A 26,478-nucleotide genomic window follows, 5' to 3' on the forward strand; every position below is an offset into this window, starting at 1 on the left:
TATATATAGCATTGACATGATTTAGTATATCACAAATCTCCCATCTCCTTAGACCATCACGAAAGTCATATAAACAAACTCTAAACCCTCCAACAGAGTCTTGCAATTACCTGCTACTGAGACAACTGATGGTTCTCCAGGATGTATATTCTTACTGCACTGAGTCAAATGGAGATGAGCCTTTACGTGGTGGTTGGCTGGAAAGTATCGTTTTCACTTAACTTCTCTATAATCTAATCTCTTGATACATAAAACAAAGATCTTCAATGTCGCACAGACTTGTTCTGAGCACTGTTCTGCAATGAAACTCGCAAGTACATAGAATAGTGCTTGGCATGTACTGACTATTCCAAAATGATGCAGTGAGAGACTCTGCTTAGAACTCAGGCAATACATTTCCCACGTGGCATGAATTTTTCAAATTTAGCACATACAGAAAATAAATCTTCAAGTCTACCACTCACACATGGAAGTATACCTCTCACACAAAGTTGAAGATAAAAATTAATAGAGAGTGTATGAAGAGAATTTCTCTAAGGAGCTCTTCTCTGTGTCTCCCTATACTGTCCCTGGGGGATGCAGTGGCAAGCTTGATAATAAACCTCTCTTTATTATCTGAATTGGAAGAAAGGGCTTTTCTTTCTTCTACCTTGAGAGCTTCATATGCATTCTCAAAAATTATCATTGTAGTAGTTATTATCTCAACTTTTGAGAAGTATGAATGAGCAGGGTAAGACTAGGCAAGCAATAAGGTGACAATGAACTACCTAAGTGAAGAAAATACAAAATTATTCTGAGAAGCATAGGAAGGAAAACATACTAACCTATTAATGAATTATCGTTAAAATGACCCCACATGATAATGAAAGATATTGAAAACACTTTGAAGGTGTTTCACTTGGAAGGGTTTAGCTTGAGTCAATTCTTAAATGCATAAAATGAGAAGGCAATTTATAATGTAATAGTCAAGAGAGCATTTTTCACTCCCTTTGTTACTGCATGGACAATCAGTTCTCTCTAACATCCTTGTAAACTCCTTAGCAAAAGAAAGGAAACCTCACATGGAAAGCTGAAAAATGGAGGACAAGATCATAAAGTGTATTCCACACGCCCTCACCAACTGGCCTGTGGCATTGGAACCGTAAGGAATCAGGGTTCCCAAGGAGCCACTAGGTCCTTGGTATTGCTCTAGTAATTGTTACATTACACAGCAGAGTGATTTTGTAGAGCTAATTAAGGATACTAAGCAGTTAACATAAAAGTAGGGGGTGCTCTACATAGGCTGTACTAATCACAAAGGTCCTTTAAAAGCCAACTTTTATTTTAACAACTATAGAAGAAAGTCGTCAAAAATTTAAAATATGAAACAGATCCAATGGAAGAGGTTCTTCATGGCTAAGAAGATTTTGTTGGTGGAGTAGCATTTGTTGTCCAAGAGTGACCCCTACATGACAAGTACTAAGAAAACAGGACATCAGTTCGACACACTGCAAGAAACTGCTTACAACTTGAGTGAATTTGAAAGTGAAGTCTTCTCCCAAACCGGGAGAACAGTTTTCATTTCCGCTGAGTCCTCAGAATAGAACCCAATGGAAAATTGTCCACTCAATGATTTGTCACACAAACTGTGTGGTAAGTACTGTTTTAAGACACTACATTTATGACAATTTGTTACGTAACAACAGAAGACTAACATAGGCATGTATCAGTCCCAAAAAACTTATAGTCAAATATTAATTTAGATATTTTCTTATTATCAGGCTAGATGTATTAAGGTTGCAATTGAAAATATATAGCAGTTTATAGCAAATTTGTGATTTACTAGTGATCTTAGAATCGTCATATCGAGTTTGCAAAGGGCATAGAAAGAACTTTTGTAAGTGAACAAACTGATGAAGTTGAAGAAATTAACTCTTTTTTTCCCCTGACAAAATGTTAAAATCAGCTCTAACATTCCAAAATCCACAACCTGACATTCTAATATTTGGGGGGACAAACAATTTATCTAAAAAAAAAAAAACACTTCATCTTACAAAGGAAAAACTGCAAAATATGTATGTCATCAAATAGTCTCAGTCCACACATTTATGATTAATTTTCTATTTTCTTGATATATTAAAAAATCATACTTATAAAATTGTAATGTAAGATATTTTATAAGATACAGTTAAGTTCCTGAAGTAAGAATTTCATTATAATGGTACTTAGATGTTCAGCATGCTTAGCTGTTTCTCATTCACAAAACAATTTTTCATATGTTTATGAGATACCCAATGGAACCTAATACCTGAGAAACAGTTATATGCTACAAGTTTTTTTTTCTACTCATTCAAAGCTTTACTAAGAAAACAAAATACCATTCAAGTTAACTTGGATTTTTTATCCTAGCATGTCTTAATAATCAATAAGAGAAGCTATAGGGAAAAGAAAATCTTTTAGTCATTTCAAAATTTGTGTCATTCTAATTTTTATCTTGCAAATACATGTTTACATCAATATTTCTACAGTAAGGCCAAAGAAAAATCTGAAATAAAAATGCAAAGGGAGCATGTTTCCTCTGGCAAATTACTAAAAAGCTTAAATTCTTTTGGTTAGCACTGCTAAGTAGAAATTTGGCAAGAAAAAAAAAATAATAATAAAAAATCCTCACCCTTAAGTAAAATGTGTCGAAAAGGTCTTTTGGATAATAACACATCGCACACTCATGTTTATAGCAGTTCAACTCACAATAGCTAAGTTATGGGATGAACGCAGATGTCAATCAGCTAATGAATGGATGAAGAAATGTGGTGTACATACCAGGTAGAATACCACTCATCCATTAAAAAACAATGAAATCCTGTCTTGCAACAAAATAGATGAAACCGGACAACATTATGCTAAATGAAATAAGCCAACTCCTAAGGAATAATCATCATATGGTTTGCTTATTGATGGTAACTATTACGCAGAGTACAAAAATATGTAATATTTTGAGGTTTGATTACTGTTGGTAGTCCCTGTCCATGTCCCTGAGGAACAGTTGTTTTTCTATTTACTACTTGTTAAATTCTTTATATAATGGAAGTTTAGGCCTGGGACTATAAAGTAAATTGCAAAATATGCCACCGTAAAAATGAAAAGGTAATCAGAGAGAAGAGGAGAGGAATGGGGGAGGGAAAATTTGTAAGGTGAAATGATTGACTATGCTTTTAAAATCCATACATAATAAATAAATTCTTCCTTCACATAAAGTTTTAAGAAGTAAACAAAAGAATATATATGCCTGAAATACCTACTATATCTATTATTAACTTCTAATAAGCACAGAATTCAGTTTATTTGTACCAATGTCTGTGTGGAACAGGAATTTTACTTTGAGGAAAGACAAGTTATTATCTATCAATTAATTCATATTTTTCAGTCATGGATGACTGAATGAAATTTCACGAATAAGAGTTGTAGTTGGGGACCAGCATAATGATGCAGTGGAGAAAGTGAAGCCACTCGGAAGTCTTCCCCAGAAGTGGTACATTGGGTTCCAGCTGCTCACTTTCATTCCTGATCCCTGCTGGAATGGGAAACCATGGATGATTGCCCAGATACCTGGGTCTTTGCTTCCCACAAGGGAGCAGACCAGGAGGAAGTGCCTTGTTCCTGGCTCTGAACAGCCATTTTGGAAATATATACTTATGCAATTCAGCCAAGGGCAAACCTGATAGAATAAAACCACTGCAACATTATTGAGGAACATGAAGATCTATCTCTGTGAGGTCTGTTGTTGACTAAAATACCGGTATGTGCCACAAAACTGTTTGCAAAAGTAACTGTTGGATGTGAGGATAATCCAGAAAATGTACTGAAATGGAATTTAAGGATAAATTTTGGTGCAAAACAATTTTGAAATTCATACAAACAATCCTCAAAACTTTATGGAGATCAATGGTATGAAAATGATATATGGGTATCAATATGTTTTCACACCAAGATGAACTTATTTTTTTTTAAAGATTTTTATTTTTATTATTCAGAAAGAAGATATACAGAGAGAAGGAGATACAGGGAGAAAGATCTTCCACACACTGGTTCACTCCTCAGGTGGCTGCAATGGCCAGAGTTGAATGGATCGATCGCAAGCCAGGAACCAGGAGATTACTCCGGTCTCCTGTGAAGGTGTAGGGTTCCAAGACTTTGGATTCCTGTCCACTGCTTTCCCAGGCAGGGAGCTGGATGGAAAGTGGAGCAGCTGGGACACAGCTGGCGCTCATATGTCATTCTAGCTCATGTAAGGCAAGGACTTTAGCCACTAGGCTACCATGACAGATCTGACAAACTTACTTTTTAAGTTCACTTGATAAATTAAAGCAATGAAGTCATTTAAACACTATGGTTGATGAGTCTGTTGTAAAATGATGACTTCATTTATTTGAATTTATGGCATAATAGATTGAATCAAAGTTGAACAGTTGTTCCTAAGGCTAATATAATATACAGTCAATATTAGTCCTGGGTAGCAAGATCCAATAGTTTGAGTGTCATTCATGTTTATTTTTCTGGTTTATCATTTTTGTCTTCAGGTTAAATTTTTTAAGTCACAGGGTATTAAGACAGACTAGTCACTGTCACATAGGATTTGAGCATTCCAAGTCAAAATCCACACCTTAGAACCATTAGGTTACAACACCTGCCCCTCTTTCAGTTTTGATCAAGTCATCACTTCTTCTCATTTATGATACCACTAGTAGCACATTTGTTGTGACATTGCCTAACCATCTGGACCTCGCCAGAGTTCAAACAGACAAAGTCACTCAGTCATAACCCATCAATGGTAAGGTAAACAAACCACTTCTAATCATAAAATGACAAGGCTGAGGAATGTCAAAAGCAGCAATAAAAATCAATCAGTCACTGAGCTGGAACAGCCATATACTCTTAACCTTTTGTATCTGTACTGCTAGTCCATGGGTCTTCAGACTCTGGAATGTACATAAACACCCTTCCCAACCTCAATCTATGTTTGCAAATTGTCAGCCCCAAACTGGGCAAGCACACCATTAGTTTCCCTTTGATCAGATCTTCCAATTGAAGTGATTCATGGAACCAGCTGTGCTGGTCCTCTAGTTTGTTAAAAGTGTGTTCTGGGACTGTATGAATCACTTGAGTCAATTCCCATTATGAATTTATTATTTATTTATTTGCATATATTCTGTTGGTTCTATTTCTCTGGAGAACTCTGAATCATAAAGTGTGAAATTTACATAGAAGGATCCACAGTGCAATTTTCCTCTTATCAGTTTGTATAATTTGTAAAAACTTGGACGTTTTCAAGTGAGAAATGCATACATATGACTAGCAATTATTACATTATTGCTGCAAGTATAAAATTTCAGACAAATGCTTAAATACTGCCAAGACATAGAATTTCATATATACTTACTTGGGACTGTACATTCAGGCTAGCATTTGACCCGAACCAAAAACATAAAGGTAATACTAACATTAGAGATAAAAGTAAGAAGATGTCCCAGATAGCCAGGGAGTGTTACTATTAATAATGATTTGGGAATGAGCAGAGATATCTTAGTGTTATCAAATCAAAGTCATTCAAAATATTGCTTTGTGTTTTTCAAACAGCACGGTTAAATTCGACTAATGGTGACAGGTGACTGCTTATAATATAACTCCAAACTTTTCAAAAATTTAAACCAGTAGGATGATGAATAGTTAAGTCACATATCTACTTACCAAATATGTCCTTATCTTCAATAATTGCCATCTCAACCTCTTTTCCCGTAATGATGGTGCATGGGAAAGGCTCTTGAAGAAGAACACTAATCTCGCCAAAGGACTCCTTCTCCTTCAGTCTGCCCATATAAACAAGTTTTGGACTTTTTTTCTGTAGCAGATAGAGATACTTAACACAGTGACTTTCATTCTATTAGTTCTAACTTTCCTATCACTATATATTAGTTATATATATCTATGTATATATATATGTTCCTATATATATATATTCCTATCACTATATAAAGTTTTCATGATTTTATAAAAATGGAATTATATAAAGTAAATTGTTACATTATGAGTTTAACAATTTTATCCAATGTGATAAATTTAAGATGCGTCTATTTTCCTGCATGTGTTATTACATCATCATTTATAAATATCTAAAATGCCTTTCTAATAATTTATTTTTATGGTACTAAATTAATGCAAAGATAATGAACACAATAGGGTTCAGAGATATAATTCTAATACAGAATTATCCCCTTCCTTTTCTCTGCTGCTCCTTCTCTCTTACCTTCCCTCCTCTGCTCTTCTAGTCTTTCATTCTTTCTTTATATTTTTTCAGTTTTTGAGATTACATATATTTCATTAATGTTCTAGTAATTAAAGCAAATAACAGGTGAAAAGTAAAAAGACTTTACTTCAGTGGAAATACAGGCATGGGCAGGAATCAAATGGAAAATTTCTGTTTCACTCAGAAACAGTAAATTGTAAATTGTAAAATATTCACAGAACATCAAACCTTGGTAGTGTAATATTCTTAACCATTAATTTGACAGATACAAAACAAAGTTCAGATAAAAATATATGCTTAGTAATACTGAAACATACAGGCCTTCTTTTTTCTGCTTTTTGATTTTGTGTAGATATATGTTTCATTACTTTTGAGTATCTTGACTGCAACTGCTGGATCATATGGTAACTTTCATCTTAGTCAACCTGATATGCTTTAAGAAGTACCTTATGATTTTATCTTGCATTTCTGTGTTGAATCAGAATGTTAAGCACTCTGAAACGTCAATTGTTCTTAAGAAATTTATGCTTACCACTTTGTTTGTTTGTAGTTTCACAAGTCCTATAATGCTTCTATAGATGTTGCAATATCCGGAATTAATGAAAGCCACGAAAGAAATTACATCACCGCTTTCCACTATTACTGAAAACAAGAATTCATTATGTCATACATCTTCTTCAGTAGGAAATTAGTTTTGATATTACATCTATAAAGGCTGACATATTTTATTTTCTATTCATAACTATTTCTTAAGGAATTTTGTTGCATAGATGATAATAAATTGGTATAAGATAAAAACACTGGGGCCAGCCTTGAGGCCTTGCTGGCACAGCTGGTGCGAGTGATGCCAGCATCCCATGTCAGCACCAGTTATGTCCTGGTTGCTTCACTATGATCCAGTAGACGATGACAGCCAAGCATTTGGGCTACTAACATTCACAATGGAGATCCAGAAGATGCTTCAGATCCTGGCTTCTGCTTGGTTCAGTGCTGGCCCTTGTGATCATTGGGGGAGTAAAACCGATAGACTCTCTCCTTTTCGCTATCTCTCTTTCTGACACCATCTCACCCTCTCTATCTCTCTTCTCTCTAAGATTCAGACTTTCAAAGTGGATATATCTAAACAAAATAATAAAAACATTCTGCGAGGCTCTGTATTTAAGGGGATGTATTACACAAGTGTAGTATTCAGATGTGGAGACAAAGTACAGTATGTCAGTATGCGTCCAAACCAAAGGCAAACTCCCAGTGAAAAAGTTGAAAATAGCCTTATAGTGGATGCTGGACTCTCCAAAGCTGTCCATGCCTACAATGTTGGGAAATACTTCAATAGTAGCATGATGGACATATGACTGTTTGTGAAGGACATATGCTACGTATGCTACATATGTTGGTGAAGGACCACCCATTGCAGTACTAGAGGAGTGGGCCATTGGGGGAAGAAGGGAATTTGGGGAGGGGGATGGGAAATCCCAGAGCCTATGGAACTGTTTCATAAAACAATAATAAAAAGATAATTTGAAAAAATTCTTTCTGCCACTTACTAGCCAACCATAACTAAATTACATAACCTCTATGGTGTTAAAACAGTTTTATGCTTAAAATGGCAAAAACAGAAGTCTGTTTCTCAACCCTAATGTGCTGCCTAAGCCCAACAAAGCACTTAGTATGATGCCTGCTCCATCCCATCACATGTTGATGAAAAACTATGTTGTTATTATTCCAAACCTGCAAGTATACCTTCAGACTAAAGCATACTAAAAATTAATTTCTGTTATTACCCCTTATTCACTAAAAAATCAAAAAAGAAACTATCAATCAACAAAATATTTAGATTATCAACAAAATTTAACTTAAACATGGGAAGTAAAAGACAAATAGATGCTGGACTCAATGCTGGGTGTGTGCTTGCAATGAAGGAATCTCAACTGAACTTGAACTGTGGTTTTGCCCCATGGGGGGAGGGTTGTGGGAGGAGTGGGGGAAATCCAAGCACCTATAAAACTGTATCACATAATACAATGCTATTAACAATAAATAAATAAACAATTTTTTTAAAAAATTAATTTTCTACTTTGTTCCTTTCAGTTTATATCAATTTTTGAAACACATCTCATATAATTTCAGAAAGTAGAAAACTAAAAATCTTTCAAAAGCTTTTTCAAATATTTCTCATGTAAATATATAACAAATGATAAAAATATTAATGTCAAATAATAAAAAGCATAATAGCGTGTTTAAGTATTAATAATTTAAATGCAAATAAAAATGAAGCAAAAACACAGAAACAACAGAAAATACTGTTCTGTTAATTTTTCTCATCTATTATGTGCTAAGGAATACCTACAAATCTAATAAAATCTATTCTCTTTTTTTTAGGTCAGTTACAAGGAATCTTGATAAGAAAGGTATTTTCTTCTACTGTCTATTAACATCAGCATTCATGCAGTTAGACTCTCTGTTTAAATGGAAATTAGTGATTATAAAAATCGTTTACAGACCTACCCTTAATTAAGATAAGCCCCAGTCCATTAGAGTAATACAACAACACACAGTTTTGGAACAAGTCTGTATCTGATAATGGATAATGCTTAGATAACTTCAAGCAGAGACATGCACTATAGCTGGATGGGCATTAGTTCTTATAAAGCTACAGTACTACAGAGAAAATAGCTTAAACAATAGTATGAATTAGTGATGTGTTAGAACTATTTTCTCTTTGGAGAAATTGTTCTGGATATATGTTCCTTATGCATATATTTAGAGTGCTTCTAAAATATTGTCAAGCAAGAACTTGGTTAGAAAAGGTTTACATTTCCTGGAATATCTCTGTTAAGGGTTGATTCAGGTAACAATAGGAAGTAGTAACATTACTTTTACCAATACTAAATACATTATTAAATACTATAATGAAAATAGACACAAGACAGCTGAATAATAACCTATTGCCATTTAAAGGTATATAGAAGCTGGCTGTATATAAACTAAAATTGAAATGTCAATGAAGTAGTCACCGCATGTAGTTAAGAACTTGCATTTTTTAACATATTAATTACTCAATACCATGTCAATTAATTCCATAATGTTGTAAATTTTTCTTGGGACTTTTAGTTGATCAGGATGATATTCTGCCAGCTCTACCTTCAGACCAGAGATGGTCTCCCTAATAAACCGATGAATTTATCTGGACAATGAGATGCTGGACTCTATGCTTCGTGTATGCTTGCAATGAAAGAATCTTGACTGAATTTGAACTACAATACTGCAACAAGGTGGAGGAATCCAGTATGGTGGGAGGGTATGAAACTGTGTCACATAATGCAATATAATTAATAAAAAATACATTATTAAGAACATATACTTAGGGCCCGGCGCGGTGGCGCAAGTGGTTAAAGGTCCTCGCCTAGCACGCCCGGGATCCCATATGGGCGTCAGTTCTAATCCCGGCAGCCCCGCTTCCCTTCCAGCTCCCTGCCTGTGGCCCGAGAAAGCAGTTGAGGACGGCCCAGGGCTTTGGGAACCTGCACCCGCGTGGGGGACCCAGAAGAGGCTCCTGGCTTTGGATCGGCATAGTATCGGCCCGTTGCGCTCACTTGGGGAGTGAATCATCGGACGGAAGATCTTCCTCTCTGTCTCTCCTCTCTGTATATCCGCCTTTCCAATAAAAAAATAATAAAAATAAATCTTTAAAAAAAAAAACAAGAGAAAAATAAAATAGATAAAAAAAAGAACATATACTTATATGAAGATAAGTATAGATGCCATTTACAGTTAGAAAAACTTCTGAAATAGAAAAAAATGATAAAATGAAGCATTGATTAACCATTTCCACCTGCACAATGTGTGAGTGTATGTGTATGTATAAATTTTTTTGGCACATAAAAATACCTTATGGCTAAGACAGATATATCCCACGTTGAGGTTCCTAAGTTCAATATTCAGGTCCAGATCCTGACCTCAGCTTCCGGCTATGATGCAGACTGATTCTGCAGACAGTGGGAGTCAGTAGTTTGCTTCAAGAAACAGGGTTTCTGTCACCCATGCAGGAGATCCCTATCTGCAGCCAAGTACCACCCCAGTCATCGTGATAATATGGGACGTGAAGTAAGGAATGAAAGCATACTCTGTTGGGATCTCTTTTTTTCTGCCTCTTGAAGAAATAGAAGTTAAAAAAAAAAATAGTTTTCTGTCCTATAGTTTTTAAAGTTATACTATTTTTTTAAAGATTTATTTACTTATTACAAAGTCAGATATACAGAGAGGAGGAGAGACAGAAGGAAGATCTTCCATCCGATGATTCACTCCCCAAGTGAGCGCAACGGCCAGTACTGTGCCAATCTGAAGCCGGGAACCAGGAACTTCTTGCAGGTCTCCCACGCAGGTGCAGGGTCCCAAAGCTTTGGGCCATCCTCAACTGCTTTCCCAGGACACAAGCCGGGAGCTGGATGGGAAGTGGAGCTGTCGGGATTAGAATCGGAGCCCATATGGGATCCCAGTGCGTTCAAGGTGAGGACTCTAGCCACTAGGCCATGGCACTGGTCCCAAGGTATAATATTCTTATATAAGTACTTGTCACTGAATAAAAAAAAAATGAACATCTCTCTAATAAAATGAATATGCAATTTAAAAAATCATCACATATAAATTTAATGTTTATTGATAGAGCAAAGAGTGAAATGTAAATCAACTATTTAACAGTAGAATATGTGTCAAAGACAGTGTCAATAATTTTCTAAAATTATACATTTATAATAACTATTTCAAAGAAATGATTTTCCAATTTGGTTTATTGATCATTTATTGTGTAAGAACACTTCAAAATGTTTACAGAATGCTTAATTGCATGATATTTCTTAATATCACATAAACTTTAACACAAAAAATGTTAAAATAGACAAAGAAAGAATCTAGGTAATGTTTAAAGGATCAATTCAACAGGAACATATGATTATATGACTGCAGTACATGAATATGCATCCAGTACTAGGGCACCTGGTTATAACAAATGTTAATGGATCTGAGGATATAGACATCCAAAACAATAGCAATGGGAGAATTAAACAGTGTACTTTCTCCAATGGGCAGACCAAAGTGACAGAAAATCAAAAAAGAAACAATGGAACTAAATTGACCTAACAGATATGCACAAAGCCTTTTATCTGACCGTTGTAGACTGCACATTCTTTCCATCAGTACATGGATTTTAATCTAGGACTGACCATGTTTGTGCGTTTTATGGCAGGGAGGAGCATGAAGTGGCTTTGCTTTAAACCTAACTTAACACAGTTCTAATAATCGATCCAGGAAAAATACATTAAATGCAAAAAAATGACACAGAAGAGAAAGGGAAAGAATTGAAAACTACACAAAACACATATAACAATTTAAAAAATGCCAACAAAAATCATTCTGGATAGACTTACACTGTAAATTGACTGAATTTCACAATTCAAACACATGGAATGCTCAAATTTTTTAAATTACCTGTTAACTTTGAGGCATTCATTGGCATGTGCTCTATAAATTTTTTTGTTTTAGATTTAAAAGCACATGTAAGGCTGAATTTGAAAGCATGGAAAAACATTTTATGTGAATTGTAAACAAAGTGGAGCAGAGGTAGCCAGATGTACATCAGAAAAAGAAGCCCCCCCCCCAAAAAAAATAAAACTTGCCACAAAACACTAAGTCCTATATAATCGTCAAGCCATCAGATTACCAGAGTGAAATAAAAATTATTAAGTGCATATCTGCTCAATATCTGGGCATCTTAATATACTTAGCAAACTTTCTCAGAACTCAGGTAGTATTAGACAGCCACACAGTAGATATCTCAGTACCTCATTTTCAATAATATATATAGAAAATCTAGACAATGTCAATAAATAAGCATAGAACTTGAATCATGCACGCCCACCTGTCCACCCAACCACACCTGCCCCAACACACACACACCCGCCCCAACACACACACAAACACCTGTCCCAACACACACACACACACACACACACACACACACACACACACACTCTATCATTTTACAAGAAACCCCATCCATCTCCCAGATTTTCCCCAGGAGCTTTTCCTTACTCTTTTCCTTTCACATTCACTTCTTCACTTCCCAAACACAACTTCTCAGGCTGCAATTGGTTCCTGACATTTATTTCTATGCTAAGTTTCACATTTCGAAATTAAACTGAATTTTGCTGATGACATCAACCATAAAGAAGGAAAAGTAAAAATCAGTAATAAACAAAACTAGATTATTGGAAACTCAAATACATAGCAAAACCAAGGAAATAGTACAAAAGAAAAAAAAATCAAATAAAAAAAGCAAGCAAGCTAAAACAAGCAAAATGTAGATCACTCTCCCTGATAAATATATACTCAAAAACCATTAGCAAGCTCCCAGAACACCGGATTCAAGAGAACAGTGAAAGGAACATACACCCATCTGAGAATTACTCCATATGACAAAGTCAATCTATGTGATATGCCACACTAACAGAACAAAGATTTAAATTAAACTGTTATCACAAAAGCAAATACTAGTAGTAAATAAAATTCAAATCAAAAAGGAAATTACTTCAATAAAAAAAATACTTGTATATGATTCTCACACAGATACTATATTCATGTTAAGTATTGAAAGTTTATCCTCCAAGACATATAAAACAAATTTGGTTTTACAGAAACCACTGAAAGTAGTCTTAGAAATATTTTCAGTAAAATTTCTAATGGAGCTGTTACCAATGTTATTTTTCAAAGTATGAAGATTGAATTTTTTTGCCTTTACTAGTGAAGTGGAAGCAAGGGTGGGTGCAGGGTCGATATACCAATGTGATCTCCACATTCTGTATCTGAATTTCCTGGTTCAACTTCCCATTCTGTGTCCAGTCCAGCTTCCTGTAATGTGCACTTCAGACACAACAGGAGGTGGCTCAAATACGTGAATCCCCTCCGTTATCAGTATGAGAGAATCTAATGGAGCTCCAGGCCTCTGGCGTGTGCTTGGGTAAACTCTAAGTCCATAAGTATACCACTGAATGAAAAAGTGGAAGATTTAAAGAGACTCTGACTCTCTCTCTCTCTCTCAGGCTTTAAAAGATGCATAAATAAAATCTAAATGATTTAGGCAATTATCATATACTTTTATCATCCACAAAATACGACCGTGCTCCTTAAAAACCTTGAAATATTGTTACCTTGGGGAAATAGTGAAAAGTTAGTGAAGCATAAGAGAATTAAGTGATGTTAACTAAAAATAATTTTAAATTATTTTTGCATTTGAAATTAAAATAATATCTATAGGAGGGTCAAGCATGACAAATATCAGACACTAATTTGGGGGGACATGTGGCTTGAGATCAGGACTTTATTTGGAATATGTCAATAATCTTAGAATACTAAGAAGCTTTCAAAGTAGAAGTTATAAATTGTATTTATTTTACTCATATGCCTTTAAAATAATGCAATTACTCAAACGATAAAAGAGAGACAATTTTGTTTTAAAACAGCAAGAATTTTTGACATATAAGAACATAAAATATAATATGGATGCTCATACACATTACTTTTGTTACCAGTCTGTTCATAAGGTGAACACTTACAGGCTACATAGAATTTTTATTTCCTGATTTATTAGTCCAAACCCTTTTAATTTTGTTTCATTCTTGCCAATCATTTTTTCAATCAAGTCATATTTGTTTAATAACGCATAAATAATGAAGTTGAAGAGTGTACTAACTTTCCATAACTTAATTCATTTAGCATTTAGGCTCCTGCACAAAAATCTATTTTTCCTGTGGTTACAAAATTCTGGTTATAGTTTTATTCTTACAAGTATATTCCTTTTGTCCAATAACATTTTTCTAACAAGGTAAAAGCATTTTACGCTGCTTCATTTATTATTTCATAGAGCTCATACAGTTAATTTTATGAGTACCCTTCTGAGTTCCAATTAGGCGCGGTAAAAATTCTGCAAGTATTATCACTGGAGAAGAGAATTGTATTCATTATCTGTTGATTTTATTACTGCTGTAGGCAAGGCATTTAGCACATTGTGAGAAACACCTCCTGGGGACAACAGGCTCATTGCCTTTTATTGGGCCACAGTTTGTTGTCCGTGTTGGTCTCTCTACTTCAATACCAATCATTCATTTATTACCACAACCTTGAGGCCTCCTTTGCCTCCGTACTCCTGAAATTACTCTCTTGATAGTAACTGGTATTATCAGGATGTGAAATAAAATGCTACTTTTCTCAACCAATAACCTTCATATTCTCTGTGCATTAATAGATGACGATCTTGGCATCCTTCGGTCCCTTGATTTATACATGTGGCACTGCAGTGTATACACACTCTCATAAACTCTTTAGTCTTAACTGCATGACATCATGATTTTATTTACTCTCCTTTATATTGCTAAAAGTTCCTTGTGCCAAGTTCCATGTGTTATTTCTATGCTCTTGTCACGTTAGAAGCCTTTACCTCTTGGAATGCTCATCAGATTAGATGCTAGTTTTCCATGAAGTAAGCATGAGACTCCTCAAGGAGAAAGATCCTAAAGTATGACTGAAGACACTGCATTTCTTATTTTGAAACCTGGCTGAAATGCTGCTATCAACTTTGTACAACTGATATACCTGGGATTTTACCCATATTATGTTGATTGCAACTCCCCATGCTCTCTTTTCCTCCTATCCACAGCTATTTTATTTGCCAGGTTATTTTCCAGGTATTTCAATCTCATTCTCTTATTGTCTGCCTCCAGCTTTTCATGAAAACTGTACCAAACATCCTGTCAGTAAGGAAACCACCAATGACTGGGAACAATCAACTGAAATGAGTACAGAGAATAATCTCTGATTACACACAAGGACAGACACAATTTGCCTCCTCATCAGCTATAAAATGTATGGTAGACAACAGTATCCACAGAGGTTTAATTTCAATGGTAGGGAAAACTAAACTTGCACTAATTTTATTCTGCTGTAGAGAGAATAAAAGCAAGACACAAAAACATCAAGCTATTTTGATCACATTATCAAGACCCAGAACAAAGCTCGAGAAATGTCTGGAAATTTTAAATTTTTAGAAAAAGTTAAAATAATATTTAGAACACCTGAAATCTAATGTAATATCACAACATATCCTAAGAAACATTAATACAGGATCCATATAGAAATAAACAAACTAAGAAGTGGCATAGATTATAAGAAGACATAATGAGGTTAGCATTGTTGAACGTGAAGTTAACCTGTCACCTGAAATGTTACCATCAATTCAAGTATTAGCTATTCTTTCATTCCAGCTCCCTAATAGCATACTAAGTACCCGGGTCCCTGTACCCATGTAGAAAACCAGGATGGATTTTCTGGCTTTCCTTTTGCCCGCATCTGGCCATTGCAACCAGGGAAGAGTGAACTACCAAAGGAAGGATCTCTCCTTGTCCATTTATCTAACTTCCCATCTCTCTGTAATTCTGCATTTGAACTAATTTTAAACAAAAGAAAACACTAATAAGAAACAACAATCTTAGTTCCCATATGTTCCAGAAACTGGTGAATAAAAAAATAACAATTAATTTAAAATAGAAAACTATGGAAAATAGGTGAAAACTTGAGATGGTTCCTTGGAAGTATCTATAAAATTAATGTAACTCTAGCATGACAGATTAAACATAAATCATTCCTGGAGCAACACTCTGAGATGAATAATTATTATAACCATTTTACAAAGGAGAAGACAATGAGGCACAGAGAAGCCACTTGCTTTGCTCAAGCACCCAGAAGAGGATATAATACAGTACGACATCAAACCTTTCTGCTTTTACTCATTTAGTCATGCCTGGAAGCACAAAATATACTATTATAACATATATACAGAAAAGAGAGAGAAGGATCCCCTGTCTACTGACATGCTTCCCAAATGGTCACAATTGCCAGAGCTGACCTGATCTGAAGCCGGGAGCCAGGAGCCTTCCCCTTGGTCCCCACACAGGTGCAGGGTCCAAAGGCCCTGGGCCGTCGTCCAGTGCTCTCCCAGGCCACAGGCAGGAAGCTGGATGGGAAGCAGCGGGTGACCTTTCTAAGAACTCTTTCCCAATTGCTATATCTTGGAGAGTACATTTATGTTTTCCTTTACTAGTTTGATGATTTCTGGCTGTAGATTTATGTCCTTGATCCACTGAAAGCTGAATTTTTGTATAAGGTGACAGGTGGAGGTCTTGCTTCTTACCTCTGCAGTCTATCCAATTATCCCAAAAGCATCTGTTGATGAGACTACGATTTTTCCATGGATAATTTTCAGTTTCTTTGTCAAAGAATAGTTGACTATACATATGTGGGCCTTCTTCTGGAGTTACCATTATGTTCCATTGATGGCTAGGTTTATTCTAAGGTACTAAGGATTCTTCCCCACTATATTAACTGGGAATATACTAACAAATTCTTTCTCAGCTATGAATTTGTGTATACTAAGTCCATCAATTTATGTTCATTAATTTTGTATCCTGCTATGCTGCCAAACTTTCATGTGAATGCCAATAGTTTCTTTTTTTTTTTATTGTTGCTTACATTGTATTATGTAGTACAGTGCCAATAGTTTCTTGATTGAGTCTTTTGCTTCTCTTATGTAGAGAATCGTGTCATCTGTAAATAACAATAATTCTTTTTTTTATTAATCTTTTTTTTTATTTTAACAATCTTTACATGGTTAATTTGTGCATAAAGGGTCAAGGGCTACAGGAAAGTGGGTAAGACTATTATTTCCATATTATTTCCTTCATATATCTGAGGTAGAGGGGGATATTGAGGGAGAAGCCCCACCTGATTTCCCACCCACTCCAAGTCCCGCATGTGGGGCATGCTCCGAGATACTCATTGAAGTGGTTTCAATAGGTCACCAGTTTTGAAATTGCTGCCAATCTTGCCTCTCCAAACACGATGAGGTTGTTGAAAAATCCATTAATTGACATTGTCCATCATAGCATCTCTATTTGCCCGGTATTTTGTTGCTGAGGTGGTTGATTAACTTGTTCCATCTGCTGTCCCTTCATGGTTTGTGTTCTGAGTCTGGCATTTCAGTTGGGCAGATCACCAAAGAAACTTCGTCTGATGTGTTCCCAGGCCAGATACTCGTATGCACCAGCAAGCACAGGGCCCAGCACAGTCCATCACCCGGTCAGCTGGTAGTTGCAAGTGCTAGGTTGCTTCTGTTTTCAGCCCCGCCTTCTACTGGAACCAATGGGTGTTGCAGTCCAGCCTGGTTCTGTACAGCACATACTTGGTCTTCACCGAAACCAGTGGGAGCTGCATCCTGATGAGAGCGGCCCACAATAACCCCCACCAGGCCAACCCCCTACCCTGGTTTGCCAATATGTGTGGCAGACCAGTCCAATCTGACCCACATCCCCCTGGTTCTCGTACATGGCAAATGGCATTCAAGCTTGGATCCATCTACCCAGCTCAACAGTCAAGCCTTCACAGGTGTGGTTGAGTGCCTCTCTGTCTAGCTACCCCAGCCCCTGTCCTAGTTCTCGTGCCTTCCCATGGCAGTGGTAACCCAAGAGGGGGGAACCCACTATTTCCCTCCCAAGTTTCTCACTCTCAGTTCTACAGCTGCATTCATCCCCTGTATTCCCGGTGAACTTCCCTTCCCACTGGCAACAACTGGAGCTCTGATTGATGCTGGGGTGCCTGGTCACTGCAACACTGCTCTGCTGAATCTGTTTCTTCCCCATATCTACAAGTCTCCAGTCTTTCCATTAATCTACCTATCAACCAAAATACTCATTCCATGTTACATTCTCTCTTAATTTTACAGTTATTAGTATTAACATACATTTAAAATTCATATTATCTTTTTGTATTTATATTGATTTAATAAATTCAGTAAAAAAAGGTATTTGTAAGTAATGTGTTTTCCTGTACAATAGTATATTATGTTTGAATCACTGCCTTATTTTATGTAATCCAACTGATTTGCATTGCTTGTTTTCATTTTGGTTAAGTTCATTGCCAGGTACATAGCATTTTTGCTATTCTTCTTTCATTTTTACAATAGCTGAAATAAATTTTAAAATATTAACCTTCCAACTTACATGTCACCTAACTCCGTATTACTTTTACTGACATTGCAAGCGTGTTCCATTATATATTAGTACATGACCAACTTCTTCTGTTGCCTCACTCTAAAATGCCTATCCTGATTCTTTGCTTACAAATATTACAGGGTTTCCCACCGAATGGTCACAGTGCTGGAATTTACTCTTATGAATGCAGCTGGAGAGGGCTTTGGATACAAGAGCTAGAATATTGCTTGGTGAAGATATATCACCAGCATGTGTGTCTGGGTTGGAGCTGCAGCTATTTCTTTATCACCTTCATGTTCATTGATATCCTAGAGGTAACAAACGAGGACTCAAATACTTCCTGCTACTTAGTGATGTGGCAGAACCAGAATTAGTTCCAAGCTTCTGCTCTCAGTCTGGCTTATCTCTAGCTATGGTAGACCTTTTGAGATTTATGTCTCTTTTGTTCTCACTCTTTCTCCTTCCCTTCCCCACGCCCATTCTATCTTCCTTTTAAAGAAAATAAAAATAAAACATTCAAAATTCAAAATTAAAATGTAGTTGAATTCTTTTGAGATTTAAACCATTACGCCATGGAATGTTTCAACTGTGTTAGGAAAAAAATGAAGATTTCTCTGCTTTTTTTTTTTTAGTTGTCATGAAGGTGAGGTCATGGTTGTTTTCTTATTTTTGGCATATTCTAATTAAAAATAGTAAAACATTTCTCTTTTTTTAAGATTTATTTATTTTTATTGGAAACGTGGATATACAGAGAGGAGGAGAGACAGAGAGGAAGATCTTCCGTCCGATGATTCACTCCCCAAGTGACAGCAGCGGCTCTAGCTGGGCCAATCTGAAGCCAGGAGCCAGGAGCTTTTCCGGTTCCTGACACAGCTATAGAGTCTTAAGGCTTTGGGCTGTCCTCTATTGCTTTCCCAGGCCACAAACAGGAAGCTGGATGGGAAGCGGGGCTGCTGGGATTAAAACTGGTGCCCATATGGGATCCTAGCGCGTGCAAGGCGAGGATTTTACCCGCTACGCTACGGTGCTGCGCACATATAGTAAAACATCTCTTCAGAAGCTGATACTCAAATAATTTGTGGTGTTGACATAGTTTCTTTACAGCCAAGTAGGAAGAAGAGGCCGCAAGATTAATAAAATATTTGACATCTATGATAAAATTTGTATGTATATAACTTTATATTTAATCAAAAACTAGTAATTTTATTTTAAGAATTTAATTCATCAGGCCCAGTTCAAAAGCCTAGTGTCTAAAATTCTCATCCTGCATTTCCTGAGATTCCATATGGGTGCTGGTTCATGTCCCAGCTGTTCCATTTCCCATCCAGCTCTCTGCTTGTGACCTAGGAGGACAATAGAGGACCCGGCACTTGCATGGGAGACCGGGAAGAAGCACCTGGCTCTTGTTTTCCATCAGCTCTGCTCTGGCTGTTGAGGCTACCTGGGGAGTGAACCAACAGGTGGAAGATCTTTCTCTATGTCTCTCCTCTCTTTCTCTTTGGATATCTGCCTTTTCAATAAAAATAAGTCTTTAAAAGCTTAACTCACCAATTTTTGCTTGTTTAAAGGAGAGGGGTCGGGGAAAAGAGAGTACTTAGAATTGAATACATATTTTCCACATGGATGACAGGAACTCATGCACCTGATAATTACACACTACTTCTGAAGTGCATATTAGCAGGGTGATAGAAAATGGATTATATTCAGCACTCAAACTCAATCAATCAAAAGTGGGCTATTGGTGTGCCATGTAGCACGTGGCTGCTGTGTCAAACACCTGCTTCAAGGACCAGTGATTTCATCCTGCTGCATACTGCATGTTTAATAAAATACACTGACCCTACTGTTGAGGAGAATGTAGGGAGGAGAGAGTATTGCGAAGAGAAGCAGGAGAGTGAGAGGACTGTGCTTGTCTTCTTAAACTGTACATATGGAGTACATTAAAATATATCCTCATTACATGAACAAAAATAAAAATAGAAAACAATCTATAATACATCAGTTCTCTCTGATATGCACAAAAATATTACTGTGTTCTCAGATATCCTGATTTATGCATCATACTGGATGTATGGCTGAAGTATCCTATCTTTGTGTAATCTGGGAGTTCATATGCATTAAAAATATTCATTTCCATGCTATTAAAGAACTTGCTGGAAAATGTTCATTACATTTCTCTTGTTTACTGCTATGTCTTAAATATTTAAGAAATAATGCAAACAAAGAACCAAGCTAGTTCTTGAGAATAACGGCTTAAATACATAAACAAAATTGTTCTGCATAAAATGCCCGAATAACCATCATTACATTATTCAGAAAAATGCTATTTGTTCTGGGATAGCAATCAAAAATTGAATTATATTTTGCTTTCTATGACAAATATTGTCTCCAAATAAGTTCCATCAATATTTTGTAAAATAACATTTGTCAAACAAACATAAGTGGATTAATATTCATACAATATGGGGAGAAAACTGCAAACTTTTTCAAGTTCTATGACTTTGTCCTTTCCTTTCTAAAACAACAATTAGGTATACAACATTTCAATGAAATGCATTCCCAAGTTCTGTGGAGGAAAATTGGTTTACTACTAAAATAAATACCAGAAGATAGCATTACCCTCCCAAAATGGACAAAAAATAAATAACACATGTAATTAAAACGATAAAAATGCACGCCGGTTTGAGATGGTTAGGCAGAACAAATACAGCAGCTAATTCTAAAATCACATGAAAGATTAAACTTTCTGGAAGAAAATGCTAAGCTCATAGCTTCAACTATCACTCTAAAGACTCTCCCTGAGATGCGAATATCCAGAGATCAAAGATCCTAAAGCAAGTCTAAACATCGCTGCTTTCTCTACTGACCCAATCTTTGTCGGCTTCAACAAAAGACTTTACGGAAGTATTATTAGCTTTTGAATTGTCCAAAATGCTAGATTTAATCATAATAATTGATGATACTTATTAAAGTTTGAAACTAAGGACATGAAATTATGGGAAATGAGTTAACATGTGTATCTCATTTGCATTTAAAAATGGAAAACAGAAAACAAAATTTTACTGATTATCCCAATAGTTCTCATTTTTATCATTTTATATAAAGTGACGATATTCATTATATTTCATAGTATTGGTGGTATGCTTATTTCTGTCACCACTGTCATAACTAAAAGCCTGCAGTTAACATTTGTTTGGAAGTCAAAACACGAAGGATGTCACTAACAAACTCAAAAGTGGCACTACTGTCTCACAAAACCCACAAAAACAGGGAGGATTGTATAAATGTGTGTCACTCACATGATAAGGAAAAATAGTTCAAATGAAAGCACTAATATTTTTTATCTCAAAACACTGACAAACTGCTTTTAGAAAAGAGCCAGTGAGTAACTGCCTTTTGAAAAGCAGGGATCTAATAGATATCAGTCAAGAAGATGACTGATGCAGAGACATGGTTGGAGATAGAGGCAGATATGCAGAAAAGGAGGCTGGAGAAAGAGATGGAAATAGAAATTCAAGTAACAATGGAAATGATACCAATGCAGAAAGAGTTGGGCATGCATGTGGAGATTTTTTTTTCCTTGTTTGTACTATGCATGAGTACAACAAATTCTTCTCATTGTATTAATCTTGAGGAAAAGTCATATTGCAGAATATTTACCTAAGAGGTTGTATATTCAGCTTTGATATAAAGGCAGTTACTTCTACAAGCAAAGCCTTCCTAGCTGCTGAGAAATTTTAACAAAAATCTATAACTTAAAAGATAAATTTGATAGCAGAGAATTCCTATTTTTTGATGGCATGTAATGGCAGGTTTGATGGGAGATATTCTGAGGTACCAAAGCAGAGATGATTTGGAATCAAGAACTAGAAACAATGAAGGCAAGATGCGGAGTGGGGGGCGGCGGGCAAAAGGAGAAATTTCCATCATTATTTCTGCCCAAGAGTGATAGGAATATTTTAAAGGATGTCATGCCAAACCCCATACTTGCATGCGCTTCCGTTGTCTCAGACCATTTGTAGACACACCATCAGTGTCCTGGGAAATCTTGGAATTCAAGGAGAGGACTTTACAACTGTCTAGGAATAGCATCGTGATACAGAAAGTGCTGATGGCTAATTTCACCCCTGTGAATGTGAAATGGAGCCATGACACATGGCACTCAGGCCCACCAGTGAGCCCTACGAGATTTTTCCTGTTAAAATTAGGAAAAGACTTCTCAAGACTGTGAAAACATGTAGGTATGATCGCAATGATATGAAAAGACTCACCAATGGAGGAGGGTAACATAAAACAAAATAGAACCAGGAAGTGGGAATTACAATCCTAACTGAGTTAGTTCAGCTCTGGGATCCAGCCAATTGTGAAAGATGACTACTTGAAATCTCCAGTTGCATAATTCGAGATTCTTTGTGTTGTCAATTTTCATCTCATTTTATTGCATGTGATTTCGGTCATTTAAGTTATGATATCTAATAAAGCACATTGGAATCAGAGTCCGTGAAGCTTTCCTCAAACATTTTGCTAGTCTCTCCAATTAAGTTTTGAGCACAAACTCTTTTACCCAGGCTCCACTTTCAAATATCACAAACAGGATTCTTGTAAGATATGAAATTTTGCCATGTTGCATTGAATATTTGCATCAAGCGAGTTACAGTTACACATCTTCACGTGCTTCAGTTACTGCCATTTAGGCCTGAACTTTTGTCGATAGTCAGCCTATTCAATAAAAGCTATTCATGTCACTTACACTGCTATTGCAAATATTTTAAGCAAATATTGAGATAATAATTGTTTTATATGTTAGACTACTCATGTTATTATGAAATCTAGCAATGCATCAAAAATTGCTAACAATAAAGTTGTAAAATAAAATACTCTTGTTAGATATTTTACAGGCAGAAACAAAACAAGATAATACTCCTCACAAAATCTTTTATTTCTTATCCCTCTTTAAATATTTGTTATTAGAATTCATTAGAGTATATAAAATTGCAGATCTTCAATTAGTAGATCAGTTTCCTATGAAGATACTATGTCCCACACCAAAATATTAGAAATAGGATGTAAAATATTCAGCATTTAAAATCAGATAAACAGCTTAAGCTGCAAATATGTCAGGTTTTATGGCCCTCAGTTTTTTTTTTTCAATTGCATGATCACAAAGTAGTCCCTGTGTACTGGCACACGTTTGAATTTTTAGTCTTTCAGAAGTTAATCAGCAGTGAGATTTTTTCCAATTCTACAAAATGAATTTTAAAATTGATCACAACAGGTACTATGTTGGGACTCTGTAGAGTTCCAAATTTTATATATTAAAAATGTTAATTCATTGAGATGTCATTCATCTATTATAAAAGATTGCCTATGTCCAATCTGTTCTCATACAGTATACAAAATGACTGCTCAAATAATTTGCTCCTCATACCATATTTCTAAAAGCTAGCTATAAATATTTTAAATATTTTATGATTCATCACAACAGTTATAATACTAATATTTTATATGTGTATTTTAGAACTGTTAAATAGTGCTAAAGGATGACAAATTTACATATGTTCTCAACATATTTAATGTTAATCTAGTTAGGTTGCTAACAGAATGGAAAGCTCTCCTTTTGTCACTTTCATTATACTGCATGCTTGATATTTTTCTCTATATTTCTGGATACTCTTAGTTAATAGACTTGATGGTTTCATAGCAGAATTCTACAGACTATTTCAAGAAGAAAAAGTTTACCCCAATCATTCATAAGATGTTTCAAACAATAGGAAGGGAGGCAACCATTGCAAACTTTTTCTATGAAGCCAATATCAGCTTAGTACCAAAGCTGGATTGAGACACAACAGAAAAAGAGAATTACAAACTGATACCCTGATGAACATAGACATCAAAATCCTCAACAAATTAGTAGCCTACAGAATCCAACAGTGCGTCAGGCAGATCATTCACCCTGATAAGGTGGGATTTATCCATAGCATGCATGGATGGATGAACATTTCCAAATTAATAAATGTGATGCACTACATCAACAAATTGAAAATAAACTCTGTACAGTCATCTGGCTAGATGCAGAGAAGGTATTTGATAAAATCTAACATAACTCCATGCTAAAAACCTTAAGCAAAATAAGCACAGAGGGAACATTCTATAACACAATCAGATCAATATGTGAAAAACCCAATGCCAGCATCATATTAAATGAGGAAGGATTGGAAGCTTTTCCACTGAGAACTGGAGCTAGAAAAAGATGTTCACTTTCATCACTGCTATAAAATATAGTATTGGAAGTTGTAGGTAGAGATATTAGGCAAGAAAAAGAAATTAAAGGAATTCAAATTGCAACCTAGGGATTAAAATTATCCCTGTTTGCAGATGATGTGATTCTCCACATAGGAGAACCAAAGATTCAGTTAAGAGACTAGTGAAACTCATAAAAGACTTTGGCAGGATAGCAGGATACAAAATCAATGAACATAAAATGATGGCACTACTGTACAAAAGTAAACACATGTGTGAGAAAGAACTTTTTTGTACAGTATCCTTTAAAATAGTATAGAGAAATCTGAATTACCTTGGAAATAACCAAAGATGTGGAGGAGGTCTATAATGAAAATCACAAAATATTTTAAAAAGAAATAGAAGAAGACATTAAAAGATGGAGAAAGTTACAATGTTCCTAGATTAGCAGGATCAACATAATCAAAATATCCATATCACCAAAAATAATTATAGTAATTAAACACAACTCCAATCAATATCCCAAATACACTTTTTTTTTCCAGAAATAGAAAAAAGAATGGTACAAAGTTCATCTGAAAACACAAGAGACCACATACATCCAAAGCTATCTTGAGGATAATTCCTCAGAATAATGAATTCAAGCTGGAAGAATCACAGTTCCAGAGTTCAAGACATACTATAGGGCAGCAGTCATCAAAACAGTCTGGTACTGGTATAGAAACAGAAGCAGATCACTGGAACAGAACAGAAAGCATAGAAGGGAGTCCATACATGTACAGCCACCACCTAATCTGTAACAAGAAATTGAAAATCTAGGGAAAAGGCCTGGTCTCTTCAACCGATGCTTTTGGGTCAGTTGGATAGCAGCCTGCAGAAGTAAGAAGCCTAAGTCCCACCTGTCACCTAATACAAAAATCAGCTCTAAATGCATCAAGGACATAACTCTGCAGCAAGAAACTGACAAACTGAGGAAAACATAGAGAGCACACAACAAGATATAGCAAGTCACCAAAAGCACAGGCAGTCAAAGCCAAAATAAACAAATGGGACTACATCAAGCATAAAGTAAAGGAGAGGATAAATGATGTGAGGAGGTAAACACAGAATAGCTAAAATCTTTGCAATCTAATCAACAGATAGGGAATTATTTTCCTGGATTTACAATGAACTTCAGAAAATTACTGCAGCAAAGCAAACAACCTTGTGAAGAAACGGGCAAAGAAAATGAACATTTTCAAAACAATAATTCAAACGGTTAATCGACACATGCAAAAATGCTCAGGCTCCCTGGCTGTCAGGGAAATGTAAATGAAAACCACATTGAGGTTTCAAGTAACTTCAGTGAGAGTGGCTTACATTCAGAACACTACTAACAACAAGTGCTGGTGTGGATCTGGGGAGAAAGGCACCCTCCTTCATGGCTGGTGGCAGTGTAGGTTCCTACAAGCACTATTTGGGGAGTGCTAAGAGAACTGAAAGATTGAATTACCATGTGACCCAGCTCTCCCATTTCTTGGAATTTATCTAAAGGAAATGAAATCCGCATATGAGAAAGGATCTGTAATCCTATATTCACAGCAAGGCAATCCACAAAAGAAAAGACATGGAAACAACTTAGATGTCTGTCAAAAGAGGAGTGAATGAAGGAACTGAAATACTACTCAGTTATTAAAAAGAATGAAATTCTACCATTTGCAACCAAATGGTTCCAACTAGAGGCCATTAAACTTCTGAAATAAGTCAATCCCAAAAGTACAAATATCATATGTTCTCTTCAATATAAGGCACTTCATGCAAAATGCAAAATCAATAGTCCTTTCAATAATATTTGCCACATCTCAGGAGTAATGCTACTTCTGTTTT

The 26,478-nt window shown here is 35.7% G+C and overlaps 1 protein-coding gene across 1 annotated transcript in view; it reads right to left on the reverse strand.

Moving 5' to 3' along the window:
* CNBD1 (cyclic nucleotide binding domain containing 1) overlaps positions 1-26,478 on the reverse strand; it is a 363,708-nt gene that overhangs the window by 80,868 nt on the left and 256,362 nt on the right. The window contains exons 9-10 of the mRNA XM_040992868.1: positions 6,813-6,922; positions 5,725-5,875 (exon numbers count right to left, since the gene is read on the reverse strand). Coding sequence (XP_040848802.1) covers positions 5,725-5,875; positions 6,813-6,922 — 261 coding nt within the window. The remainder of the gene's footprint in view (positions 1-5,724; positions 5,876-6,812; positions 6,923-26,478) is intronic.

Source organism: Ochotona curzoniae, unplaced genomic scaffold, assembly GCF_017591425.1.
Source record: "Ochotona curzoniae isolate NIBS_2020 unplaced genomic scaffold, NIBS_Ocur_1.0 contig_1071, whole genome shotgun sequence".
Classification (NCBI taxonomy): Eukaryota; Metazoa; Chordata; class Mammalia; order Lagomorpha; family Ochotonidae; genus Ochotona; species Ochotona curzoniae.